Source organism: Arvicola amphibius, chromosome 4 (genome assembly GCF_903992535.2).
Source record: "Arvicola amphibius chromosome 4, mArvAmp1.2, whole genome shotgun sequence".
NCBI lineage: Eukaryota > Metazoa > Chordata > Mammalia > Rodentia > Cricetidae > Arvicola > Arvicola amphibius.
Genome location: NC_052050.1, coordinates 35,854,809 through 35,868,228, shown reverse-complemented (window position 1 = coordinate 35,868,228; position 13,420 = coordinate 35,854,809). Strand labels below are relative to the sequence as shown.

At 41.6% G+C, this 13,420-nt stretch overlaps 1 protein-coding gene across 7 annotated transcripts in view; it reads left to right on the top strand.

The window, feature by feature from the left end:
- The window catches only part of Bcas3 (BCAS3 microtubule associated cell migration factor), a 485,118-nt gene that overhangs the window by 35,437 nt on the left and 436,261 nt on the right, over nt 1-13,420 (top strand). For all 7 annotated transcript variants that reach the window (XM_042055034.1, XM_042055036.1, XM_042055035.1 and 4 more), the window contains exon 6: nt 8,581-8,662. In XM_042055034.1, the coding sequence (XP_041910968.1) occupies nt 8,581-8,662 (82 nt within the window). The remainder of the gene's footprint in view (nt 1-8,580; nt 8,663-13,420) is intronic.

Below are 13,420 nucleotides of genomic sequence, written 5' to 3'. Positions count from 1 at the left end.
AGTAGGAATAGAACGTGAAGGACCACAGATGTCGGCTGGCTTGCTGTCCAAGCTTCCCCAGGGAGTTGGAACTCTTTGCTGAGCTAGGTGACTCTGAGAGGAATAGAGTTTTTGATTTAAGGCAAAATGTGCTTGAGAGAAACCCTAGAAATTCTTCTTGTTTTTCAAGTCTCATGGCTCACTTAAAAATTCAGGTTTTTTTTTTTTTTTTTTGGATCCAGGGAAATAGCTCCCTGCTTTTTGGTTTTTCGAGACAGGGTTTCTCTGTGGCTTTGGAGCCTGTCCTGGAACTAGCTCTTGTAGGCCAGGCTGGTCTCGAACTCACAGAGATCCGCCTGCCTCTGCCTCCCGAGTGCTGGGATTAAAGGCGTGCGCCACCACCGCCCGGCAGCTCCCTGCTTTTGATGCAAGCCTGAGGCCCCAAGTTAAATCCCAGACATCCATGGAAAAACTGGGTATACACTTGTAGTTCCTGTGCTGCAGAGGCAGAGACAGGCTCGATGGCCAGCCTAGTACCCTTCCACCCTACCTCGGCCTCACTCTTGAGAATGGCGGGCTGGGAGCTAGCTCAATTGAGGATTTTCTAAACCCTGTGTTGTTGGAACAGAAACTGCATCCCATTCACGTTCACCTGAGCTCACTGTGCATTTCAGCCTGGTTTGAGGCCAGTCCTCCTACCTCAGCTTCCGGAGTACTGGGATTAGAATTTATTCCACCACACCAGGAAGCCGTCAGAGTTTAGAGGCTGGGTCTCATTCTGTAGCCTGGGATGGCCCTGAGCCCTACAACCTCCTCCATCTGCCTCTCAAGTGCTAGGTTGTAGGTAGTGACGCGTCCTCCTCTCTTTCTTGAACTGGTTAGAATTTTTACAATTTTTATTGATCTTTTCCCAGAACCAGCTTTTGGTTTCATTGATTCTTTCCCCTATTGATTTCCTTTTTTTTTCAATTTTATTGAGTTCCCCTCTAATTGATGTTTATTTGTGCCTGCTTGCTTTGATTTTGTTCTTTTTTTATTTCATAGGTAGTTTGAGATTTTTCAATGAAAGACTCGTTTGTCAACTCTATGCATTTAGTTAGTGGCGTGACTTCACTCTGTGACTGCATACTGCAAGTTACAATGGGTTTTTATTTTCATTTAGTTAAAAACGACTTAAAGTTCGGCATAGTGATACACGCTTGTAATCCCAACATTTTCGAGGGTCAGGAGTTCAAGGACAGTGTGGGCTACATGAGATCCTGGCTCAAATAAAAACAGAAAACAAACCATAAACAAAATAGTTTTTAAAAATTTTGAAACTTTCTTCTTTGAACTGTGTGTTGTTTACAATTTGGTTGCTTAATCTCGCTAGTGTTTTGTTATTTTCCAGATGTCTTGCTGTTACTAATTTCTGCTGTAGTTCCATTGTGGTGAGAGGGTAGTGTGTGGTTTCTGTTCCTTTCAGTGTGCTAAGGTGTGTTTATCATCTACGAGATGGATGCCTCGAGTTTTCCAGTGTATCAGCACAGTGTTACTGTAATTGCTGTGTATCAGTGTGGAATTAAGTTAAGGATTTATGTTCTTCAGAGGTGTTGAGAGTCCGAGAGTCTCATTCGTATTCTGTACTGTCATATCTGCATCTGCACAAGAGGCGTCCTTTGGGATGGAAGTTTGCAATCCTCTGGCTTCACGGGTGCTCGGCATATGACCTGCATATCCAGAGGTTGACTTATGCTATCAGAATGGCCAACATTAATGGCTGCCTAGAGTGTTAAACAGGAAGAACCCTCATACATTCTGGTGGAAGTGTGAATTGATATGAAGTCTTTAGAAAACAGTCTTGTTAATCAGTGAAAGCTGCATCTACACCTACCTCTAATATCTTTAAAAACACTTTTGTGTGTGTGTGTGTGTGTGTGTTCTGTCTGCATGGGTATCTGAACCACTTGTACAACTGGTGCCACAGAGGGCATTACAGACCCTGGAAATGTGATTACATGCAGTTGGGAGCCACTATGAAGGTGCTGGGAATCAAACCTGGTTCCTCCCTAACAGCAGTCAGTGGTCTTAACTGGAGCCTTGTCTCCTGCTGTTTTTAACCCTGGCTAGCATGGAACTCAGTGATCCATCTACCCCTGCCTCTTAAGTGCTGGGATTAAAGACATACGTCTCCACACTCAACCTTATTTTTATATTTATTCTTTCTTTTTTTAATTTAAGCATCTCTCTGTTTTTATGTGCATGCTGAATGCCCACAACAGCCAGAAGAAGGTACCAGATACCCTGTTACAGGAGCTATGACTTGAGTGCTGCTAATGGAACTCTGGTCCTAGAAGAGCAGCAAGTGTTCTTAATACCTGAGGGGTCTCTAGACCCTTAATTACCCTGAAGATAGAGCAAGTGTGCTAATCAGTCTCTGCAAAAAAAAAAAAAAAAAAAAAAAAAAAAAAAAAAAAACCCAAAAACCAAAAACAAAAAATCCAACAAACCAAAATGTTATATACGTATTCACTGAAGCTATCTACAGTAGATGCAACTGTGAGTGGACAGGTGACCTAGATCATATTTAATTAAGAAAAGGACAATATGAAGAACAGCTGAAGGCAGGCAAGGACGCTGGTGTGCACTCTAATAAATGCAAGCCACATCAACATCCTCTTTCCATAACAAGCGTTTGAGCTGGAAGGTAGCTCTGCTCTCCAGCACCTGACCAGAAGGGTAGTGGGTTTGCTTTCCTACCCAGGATCCGTCTCCATTGCCCTCCCTCCCCCTTCAAAGGTTAAGAGCATATTATAAAGTACTAAGGAGAGTTTGCTTTGGTACCTGTGTCTTCCTGTCTGCACAAGATGGTTTAGCTTGTGTGTAAGTGATTCTACTCCAGCTTCCCAATTTCTGGGATTACAGGTGTGGGCCTGTAGTCCTGTGGTCCTGTACTACTGCCTCTGGCTGGAATTAGCTTTTTAAAAAGTAGATTCAGTTGTCTCTCTACTAAACTTCATTTGCTGCTCAGCAAAAAAGTTGCAGGACTAGAGATGTGGTCCGTGGTAGAGTCCTTCCTGGTGTGTACAGGGCCCTGGGTTAAATTTCTACAAACTCAGAAAAAATGATTACTGTCAGGTTTGGTACTTTAGAGTATTGTAAAATAGCTCAAAGAAAATAGTGTAGACTTCTGAGAAATTCGGTGACCATATGGTGGCATCTAGAGAATACCTACTAGGTAGTCAGTCTATTGGAAGAATTAGTGAATTCTTCTTTTAATTTATATTTGTGTAGTGTGTATTTTTGGTGGAATTGGATATTGAACCTAGTGTGGAGCCTGCACCGTGTGGAACTGTGTCGGGCATGGGTCTGTGGAGTAAAGAACACTCAGAGACACGGGTCACTCTTAAAGCAAGAATGCCAGTTTTGTTGTGTTCCAGGGCAGTCTGTACAGTGCTCTCCTTGACTAGTGGCCCCACCCTAGCTCTCGGGATTTACTACTGTAAGCCCACCAGAAACCACTTCCTTGTTATCAGGAACTCATGAGGGTTTCATGCACAGTACAGCTGTAAGCACAGAAAAAGAAATTGTTTACTCCAGCAGAGGTCATAGAATGTTCATAGTCTGAGGGTCTGCAGCTCCCAGCAACCTAGGGCTTCAGTCGTGTACAAACACTGCTGCACTGAGCTACATCCTAGCACTGCTTATTCTTAATTTTTTTTTTTTTTTTTGAGGTAGGGGCTCCCTCAGTTGGTCTTGAACTCACTCTCTACTGCCCCAGCAGGCAGAACTTTGATCTGTGATCAAAGAACTTTAGACCTGGGACTTAGTCTCTTGATTTTGTTTGTTTGTATGTTTGTTTGTTTGTTTGTTTGAGGCGAGACTTCGCTCCACTGCCCAGGTAGGCATTGAAATTATAATTTTAAAGCTTTGGGCATTGGAGTGTTGGGTTATAGCTATGTGCTGCCATGTCCTGCTTTCTTGAGGACCAGGAAGCTGAGTTCTGCTAGGTCCATACTGGAAACGTGGTATAGGCCTGTCGGTAGTGTGCTATGTAAAATCAGTGTTTTCATCCCGTGGCAGTCTTTATAGCAATAGAAAAAGAAAAACCTTGCAGTCACGTGCATCAACGTGAATTAATTCTTAGCCAGTAATGTGGAAGAAGTTATACAAGAGTATACTGTATATGACCCCAATTATTCTGTATTCAGTAATTAAAACCTTTGTATAGACCTAGGAGGTTGTGATTATGACTGGGGAGGGATGTGGCAAGCCTTCTAAATTTCCATAATTATTTGTCATTTATTTATTTACTAATTTATGTCGAGACAGAGTGTCACTTTGTAGCCCTAGCCAGTGTTGAATTCTTCGTATAGGCCAGGTTGGCCTCAAAATTTAGCGCAGATCCTCCTGCCTCTGCCTTCTGAGCACTTGCTACCAGCTTAACTGTCATTCTCTTGAGGTGTATGTCAGTAACATAGATGCTTTATGGAACATTCATTAATCTCTACATGTAGCTAATGATCTGCGCATTTTAAATAGATTGTTGCCTGTCAGTAAAGTTTGTCAAAAAAAAAAAATAGGCCATTCATAAGCCATAGTGTTCTGTTCCTGCAGGGCAGGGTAGAGCAGTGCGGGGAGGGGTCCACCATTTGTTTTTCCTCTTTGTCGTTCTGTCGTCAGTGGGACGCGGGCTTTCAGAGCAGGCTGGTTCCTGAGGGCTGGGCTACCTTCATTTGATTTTACAGTTCTCTGAAAGTTTTCTCCAAGCTCCTCCAGATCTCTGTGTGTGTTGTTGTCTCTTGAGTTGTAATTTCTCTTTCCTTAGATTGAGCTGTGAGAGTCTAAACTTGGATTCCCCCACCCCCTTCCAGTTTGGTATGTAATTTGCATATTTTCACCATGCGAAAGCTATTTTCTATGGTTGGAAAGATTTTTTTTTCCTACAGTGTGAACAAATCAGTCTTTGTTCTCCTTATTGTGCCTTCAAACTGGTACGTCCGGTTTATGCCCCAAACAACAAAAGTCTGTCATCAGAAATTAAAATGCCAGCAAGAACAAAGGCAGGGAGACCAGGCGGAGCTGGGATGAGGCCCCTTCTAGTGCCCTCTCCTGTTGCTGCGTGGCAGCTGGGATTCTTGGTCCACTCTCCCTGCTGCTGTCCTGGCTGCTCTTCTTGGGTTGTCAGTTTAGAAGTGAGCTTGCCGCTTCTCTTCAGGCTACCGGGTCCTCATGGCTGGGGTTCCTTGTCATTTCCAGAGATCTTTTCTCTAGGAAACCCAAAAGTTTTTAACACTGTTTTGGTATTTATTTGACAGCAAAGTTACCCACGAACACACTGACAGCATTAGGGGCAGCTGGGAAGCATTCCTGTATGTCTATGTCCTTTCTGACCCGTGAAGGCTCACTATCTGGATCTGCCTTGCTAATACTCTCTGCGCAGTGTTGCTCTGGTTTAGGATTTTCATGTATACCTGCAGGATTCTTTCCCTGGAGGCTGATATTTCTGACTTACATTCTGCAGTTAGAGTTACGCTCCTGGTTTCAGCAAGATGTAATCCAGAGTCATGTAGATTCATAGCTCTCTGTACATGTGACATGACACGTCCTCCTTCTCTTTTCCTCTGATGAACTCAAGGATTCTAGAACTCTAACTCAGGCCGTGAGGCGTGAACTGTGCATGGGGTAGTTCATATTTAACCTTTCCTTGGGGTTTGTCATTCTCACCTGTCGCTGTACATGTGAAAACATGTTCAGTTGGGAACAGGGCGTTTGGTTTATTTTGAAAGTTGTTTTATTGTAAAACTTCATGTGTTTGGATTTTGAATTGTTTTTCTGTTTTTTGCTTTTGTGTATTAAATTCAGTGATACCAAACATATTTTAATTATGACAAGACAGATTTTTTTTCACTTTTGATAAAGGTGTTTGCTATTTGATAGATTCAAATATTAGGTATAATTGGGACTTTCTCCTTTGTTTGCTGTCTACTGGGTTTATGGTAGACAATGTATCGGATGACTGGAGGTGATTTGCCTCTTTCTGGAAACTGAGTATTAATATTAATCTTACACTTACCATGCAACACTGGGAATCCAGGACTTGACCGCACAGCCATTCTTCCTTCTTAGCATGTGTAAGCTCCTGAGCACCTGCCTAGAGGGCACTTTTCCTGGTATAGAAAGAAGGTTGGCTACAGAAGTTCTTGGCTGGGAATAGTCACCTCTTTTGTTCAGAGGTAGTTGACTGCCCTTCTGAATTGCTGTGGTCCTCTCTACAAGGAAGTGAGGGGAAGTGAAAGTCTAGTCTTTGTTGATAGCACCTTGTATGGAGAAATAATTTTGAATTTTAGAGACTACTAGATGGGTATATATATTTGAAGTATTTTTTACTATGCAGTCAGTTACTCCTGTATTAACCATAATTGATTTTGTTCTTGTTATTCATGCAACAATGTGCTAGACTAAATATTTATTGCTCAGCTGTACTCACTAGTGTATTTTTTTCCTTTTACAAAGGTAAGTTTTGTTGAGGTAGGGTTTTTTTAAAAAAATATAATAAGAGGTTATTTATTTAGGGATAGGCTCACAGATGACAGTCCTTTGTTCGAACAGGGAATCCAGCAGCTTGTGCTTTACATTGGCATTTATATTATAAAAGGCTACACCCAGTGGACAGGTAACCTAAAGGCTTACCTACTGGCTGAAGGATTTCCTATAACACCTCCCCCTTTTGTTTAAAAAAGAGAGTTCTAAGCATAATACAAAATTATATACAATAAGAACAAATATCAAGTATAAAAATTAGAATTACAGACAAGACAGATTTTTAAAACAGTACTTAGTATATCTGAGTACAGAGACTTAGGAAACGAGGTTATATCTTTTAAGATTCAAGTTTGTTTGGTCGAACCAAAATTGAATGCCGGTTATGGTACGTGGAAACAATAGTACAAACAGGAGCGTTTGCGTTCACTCTGTAATTTGTTATGGGTGTACATTTCACAAGTGGAATTTTTCATTACTTTTTAGTATACAGCTTTAAGTTTTATACTATTTTTATTAAATTCTTTTCTTGATTGCATGAAAGAGTAGACATACTTATCTCCTGTCCAGCAAATACTATAATGTAATGACTTACATTAGCATTCTCTGCTTGTCTTTTTCTGTTCCAGTTTTCAAGTGGCAGGGACTTGGAACTTGTCAATAACAGTCTTTAATAGAAGTAAACCATACCAATACTCACCTGTTAGCATATGTGTGTTCAGAAACCAAATATGTAGTACATTTTATATTTCAGAAAAGTGTATGATTGCCTCATTAGATGGAAAGTATCAAAAAATAATCATCCAAATTTATTCCTATAAACTTAATTCTGTCCTATTACTGTAAAATGGAGACTCGAGGGTTGCAGTGTGTTTTGTTCATGGGCTTTGTTATTGAAATGAAAGCCATGAAGGCGTGTGGCGCATAGAAGCCTTTGCTCTGTGGGCTTCTCTGAGCCTTTGGTCAGGTGGTGCTGTTGTTGCATGTCCTTGCTGGGATGCTCTTGGGACTCTGCACACCGAGTGGGGAGACATGCCGCTGCAGCCAGCTGCTAGTCTGAATCACCACAAGCACAGTGGATTGTATAGGGTAGAAAGCTTACGGCTCACAGCTTTAAGAGGTACACAGGAGAGAGGCTGAAGATAGGAATTCTTGCCCTGGAAGGCACCTCTGCGTGCACAGAGTTTACTGGAAGATTTGCCAGTTTTCATGATGGAGATATTTAAACCATTTGTTGGGCCTATTAGAACATATGAGTCTCATGCCTTCTATGAGTCTTTATCTTTGTTACGCTATTAGAAGTTCTTGAATCTTTCAGGCCAATTTTATATGGCGTACCATTTTCTTTGCTATTAGCGCAGTGCGCTGAGGACTATATTAGTGTCACCTCCCACAGTCAGTCTAGAATGTTGTTATTCTGTTTTAATTTGCTCATCAGATCAATCAGGATTTGAAAAAGCATACCTCCTTTTGCCTTTTGGAGAAATAGAATACTGTAGTCTTTATATCTAAGCACAGATTTTGACTGTGGAGTGGGCATTGTTACAATGCTTGATCTTTGTTTTTAGTAAAAGTGATGACTTCCAAAGTTGCTTGCTTACAACTGTATCAACACGGAAAACTGCAGTTAGGGGTGTCTTGGAGGTCTTCCCTAGCAGCCTGTTCTATAATTGCAAAATAATGTAGTCGATAGATTTGAATGACTCTAAAAAGACAGGTGACTAGTAACTGAGCTTGGATATTGCAAAGCAGTCTCATAGCTGCTTTGCTCCAGCATGGAGCGTGAGCACAGGGGCTGCACAGACTTCTCATGGGTTAATAGAAATTACAGACTTCCAGAACTGATGTGTTTTTCAAGTTCATACCAATAATGAATTGTAATGTTTTTCTGAAAATGCTTACAGAATTTAATATAGGGCTGTACTTGATGTGCATAAGCTCCCTAAAATCCTAATGTATTGTGTGGAGGTGTGTGTGTATGTATGTATGTATGTATGATAGAATTTAGATGTTTTCATCTGATAGCATTGTGCTACACACGTTACTATACTGAGCCGCTGTTTGCCTTCTCCCATGCAGATCAGCGGAGAAGCCCAGGAGCTCTTCTCTGTTCGACACGGCCCGGTCCGAGCAGCTAGAATCTTGCCTGCTCCACAGTTGGGTGAGTGTCGCCCTTAAGGGAAAACAAATGGCACAGTTTCTCTTTGGTTGGTTTTGGACTACAGACAGCAAGAGTGATAACCCAGGTCTGCTTTGCTGCAAAGGTCCATTCTGCCTCCCTCCTCCCCCAAGACAAACCCTTAGTGCTCTCAGTTGCGATAGAAATAGGTAATCTTAACCATTTCAATATGGCTATTCACTTTCTGCTGTGGTTTTGATTTATCTCCCTCCTCTTTGATCTCGATTTGGCCTCTGCCTTTGCTTGCTCTTTCTCCAAGTTGTCTTCTCTCTTGGTTTTCTGGGCATCCTTCTGGGCTGCCTTTGTTCGGCTGCTGGCCTGCTTTCTTCTGTGGGTATTCCCCAGGTCTCCCCTTGCCTGTCTCTCCCTTCTCAGTTAGACGTGCTGGCTCAGAGAGCTTGGTTTTCAGTATTGTCTCTGCTGTAGGTGACTCTGCAGTCAGACTTCACTATGGCAGAAGTGTGTTGTGGGCTTTTCACGCTGAAACTGTGCTTTTTTTCAGTTTTTATATTAGTGTGTGTTCCTTGTGGAAAACAATGAATCATGTTGATATTTTCACGTGTACAGCGTTCTTTAAACCTTTTTGCCCTCTATTGCCTTCTTATTCATCCGTGCTTCTTCCAAGTGCGTCTTAATATTACAATGGAGTATTGTATGTTCTATATTTATGTATAAATGTCCAAATGTGTGTTCATATTAAGTTTTCTGATTCCTTCGTATTATGAAATCAGAAAAATTATTTTTCCCTTATTCGCTTTGTTTACCAAAATGCATTTTTATATATGCAGAAAACAATCATATTAATCACTTTGGATACTTTAAAGTTTCCTTAAATAGAATAAGGATACAAAACACTTTAATTCCATTATCATCTGAGATTATCCTGAAATGAAAATTCTCATTAAGACTTCATGTAGCTGTTAATGATCCAAATTGGTGAGAGCGGTGCTTACTAAAACTTAGGGCTTGGTTGTGCATAAGTAATTTTAGGGATTAATGTAACAATTAATTTTCTTTAATGAAATGGAAAGGATAGCTGGGCAACAATGCCGTGAGATCACATGATTTCCCCTTGCAGTTCAGCTATGTGGCCTTCATAGCCTTCATCTGTCCTCCTCTCCTATCTCACTCTCCCGTCTTCTTCCTCCCCCACCCCCACCTCCCACCTCTCCATTCTGCCCTGGGTTGTATTTGCTTGCTTTCCCTCAAGTTTCTCTCTCTCTCTCTCTCTCTCTCTCTCTCTCTCTCTCTCTCTCTCTCTCTCTCCCTCCCTCCCTCCCTCCCTCCCTCCCTCCCTCCCTCCCTCCCTTGTCCTGCTACATTTTTTTTTTTTTTTTTTTTGGTTTTTCGAGACAGGGTTTCTCTGCAGCTTTTTTTTTTTTTTTTTTTTTTTAATAGCCTGTCCTGGAACTAGCTCTTGTAGACCAGGCTGGCCTCGAACTCACAGAGATCCGCCTGCCTCTGCCTCCCGAGTGCTGGGATTAAAGGCGTGCGCCACCACCGCCCGGCGTCCTGCTACATTTTTATTCTTGTGGATAGTTTTATTCTTGTGGAAGAAGGCTCTAGACAGTCCTTCTCTGCTTTGGAATCGTCAGGGCAGTCCACAAGGACTTTAACAGTAACAGACTGTGTTTTCTTTCCCGTGTGATTAACAGAAGCAGAATTTTGACTTTTTCATTTTATTTATAAAACTCTTGTTTAGTCAGTTACTAACCAACATTTCTCAACTTTTACTTGTCTCAAAGTAACTTTTAAGTCGCTTTGTTAGTCAGTAAATTATTTCTACCACTAGTAGACTTCTTTAGATTTAAAGTATAGTTTTACAGGATAAATGTTCTAACTGAAAAATTCATTATATGTCATCTTAATGTATTTGGTTAAATTTTAATATTTGTTTTTATTAAGTGTAATTCATGGGACAGAACTCATAAAATTTGTATTAGGAAATCCAGTCCTCCCTGGGGTTGTCCCCTTGTGCTTTATGCCTTCATTTTGGTGTCAGGCCTTCTGAAGCTTCCTGAGAACACACACGTGGGAGCTCAGCCCCATCCTGTGAAATGTCTTTATTTGCCTTGAATGCTTGGCTGGCCATTGACTGCTCACTTAGAACCACATTGTTTCAGAGTTTTGTAGGCATTTGATTTGAGTTATGTAGAAGAGTCTGAGTCCGTTTTGACATCTTTTTCCTTTTATGTATCCTGTAGCTCTCTTGGGAATGTTGGCTTGTTTTTTGTGTTCTTTCTGGTTTTTTGAGACAGGGTTTCTTTGTGTAGCTCTGACTGTTCTGGAACTCACTCTGTAGATCAGGCTGGTTTCGAACTCAGAGATCTGCTTGTCTTTGCCTCCCGTGCTGGGATTAAAGGCCTGAGCCTTTGTTTTGTTACAAGTTATAACTATATAACTCTGGCTGGTCTACAACTTGCTGTGTAGACCAGAATGTCCTCTACGTTAGAGATTTGCCTGCTTCTGCCTCTTAAGTGATGGGATGAAAGGCGTGTTCAACCATGCCCGGCAAGTTTTAGTTTTTAAAAACTGATGTTATTATTGTGAGGATGTGTACTGTGTGTGGGTGTGCATGCCCTAGCATGTGTGTGGAGGTTAGAGGACAACTTTGTAGAGTCAGATTGAACTCATGTTGCCGGTCTTGAACTGCCCCTTTGCCAGCTGAACCATCTTGCTTGCCCCTCACTTGATCAGGAGAATTGGGCCTGGGGGCAGTATTCCTAGTAGTGGCCTTTCTCATCACTGTGATAAAATATCAGACAAAAGCAGCTTAAGGAAGAGAAGGTTCCTCTTGGACCATGGCTCAAGGGTTTAATCCACAGAGTAAAGTGATGGAGGGAGGAGCTTGAAGCATCTCCAGGAAGCCGAGAACACAGTGTTAGTGCTCAGCTTGCCTTTTCCTTTCTGGGCTGTCTGAGATCCAAGAGTAGGCCTTCTTACCTCAGTTAATCTACTCTATATATTCCTTAGCAGATGTGCCCCAAGGCAAGCCTAGACAGTCCTTCATGGGCATGCCCACAGATGTGACCCAAGGCTAGCCTAGACAGTCCTGATGTGACCCAAGGCTAGCCTGGACAGTCCTTCACGGGCATACACATAGGACTGTTTCTTAGGTGATTTTAGACCTTGTCAGGTGACAATTGATATTAACCATTTGGAGGCTGTAGAGTGGCTATATGGTGAATATGAGACCACCTTGGGTCACTTGGAACCCTGTCTCAGAAGACAAACATGGTGGGCAGGAGAGATGACTCAGTGATTGACGGCATCTGCTGCTCTTGCATAGGGACTACGAGAGTTCCCAGTACCCTTTTTGGGTAGCTTATAATTCCTGTCTTTAGAAAGGAAGGGAGAGAAAGAAAGCGATGGGGCTGGAGAAATGATTCAGTGGTTAAGAGCTTGTGCTGTTTGTTGTAGATGTTCTAACACTCTGAGGTGAGTCACAAATGCCTGGGGTTCCAGCTCTAGGGATCCAGTGTCCTTCTGGACTCTGCAGGTAATTTTAAGTAAGTACATGTGTATGTGTTTATATACACATATACATATGTGTACACATACACATGTACATATCTATGTATATACATGCGTGTCAAATGCTCACACACACATCTTAAAAACAACAAAACAACCATTACCAAAACCAAACAGCCAGCTGCATGAATTTCATCAAGTGCAGCACAGTTATTTCTGGGGACCAGAACACGAGGAGACAGGTGTTCAGAGCATGAGCAGATCGTGTGCAGATTCCTCAATGTCACATTGGGCTCTCAGCTAAAGGTCATGAAAACTCCCGAAATAGAGAAATTGATGGTTCATGTAATTCTGTGTTTGAGGGAAACTTTTATGCCCTTCTTCCCTCTCTCATTCCTCAGATACTGAGTACATGTACTAAGAGCTTAGGTTCTTTGTATATATTGGCTGGTGTGCGCTTATGTGTTTTTCAAATTACTTTATTTTGTGAACACTGTTCTCTCTCAAAACTCAGGATTTTTTCATTGTTTCTAAAGACACTTATGTTTTATCTTTTGCACAACTTATTGTTTTTAACTTTTTTCTTACTACAGTTTTCTGATCTCACAAACTTCCAAATACAGCTGTGTTAGCTCTGAGTTAAATCTGGTTTTTGTCATGTTCAAAGGAGAATCATTTGATTTGTCCAGCTGTATGAAGTCAGAATTTATGACTAAGTTCTTGAGAAATGTTGGTGTGATATTTTTGATGTAACATTTTGATGGCTGTGGTTAGAGAAATGAACTCTTACACAGGAGTGCATGCGGACACACACACACACACACACACACACACACACACCCAAAAGTAGGCCAGCTAACATTTGTTTACAGTTAGCATCAGTATGTTGCAAAGAAGAGGGAACAGGCGTACTGAACTTTTAAATGGTTGAACTCTGAAATTTGGGGCTTTATGTTTTCTGCTCTTATTACGTTTCAACATCCATTGGTATTGTGTGTTTGTTCCTCACACCTCGTCCCTAGCGTGGTAGCCATGCTGCTTGGGTCATTTAGGAATGATTTGTTTTCCAAGCCTATGTTCGAGGTGGCTTTGTTTTCCTGATCCTGTCCTGAGGACAGAGTTCCTGAGGAGAATATCTGCCTTTTCTGGTTTTGGTGTGGTGTGGTATGAACTTTGACATAAGGTGTGACTTGTCTGAACCCTATGTTAATGCTCCTTCTAGAGAGAGGATTCTAAAGTAGTAGTCTGTGAACTCTGCTGCCTGCT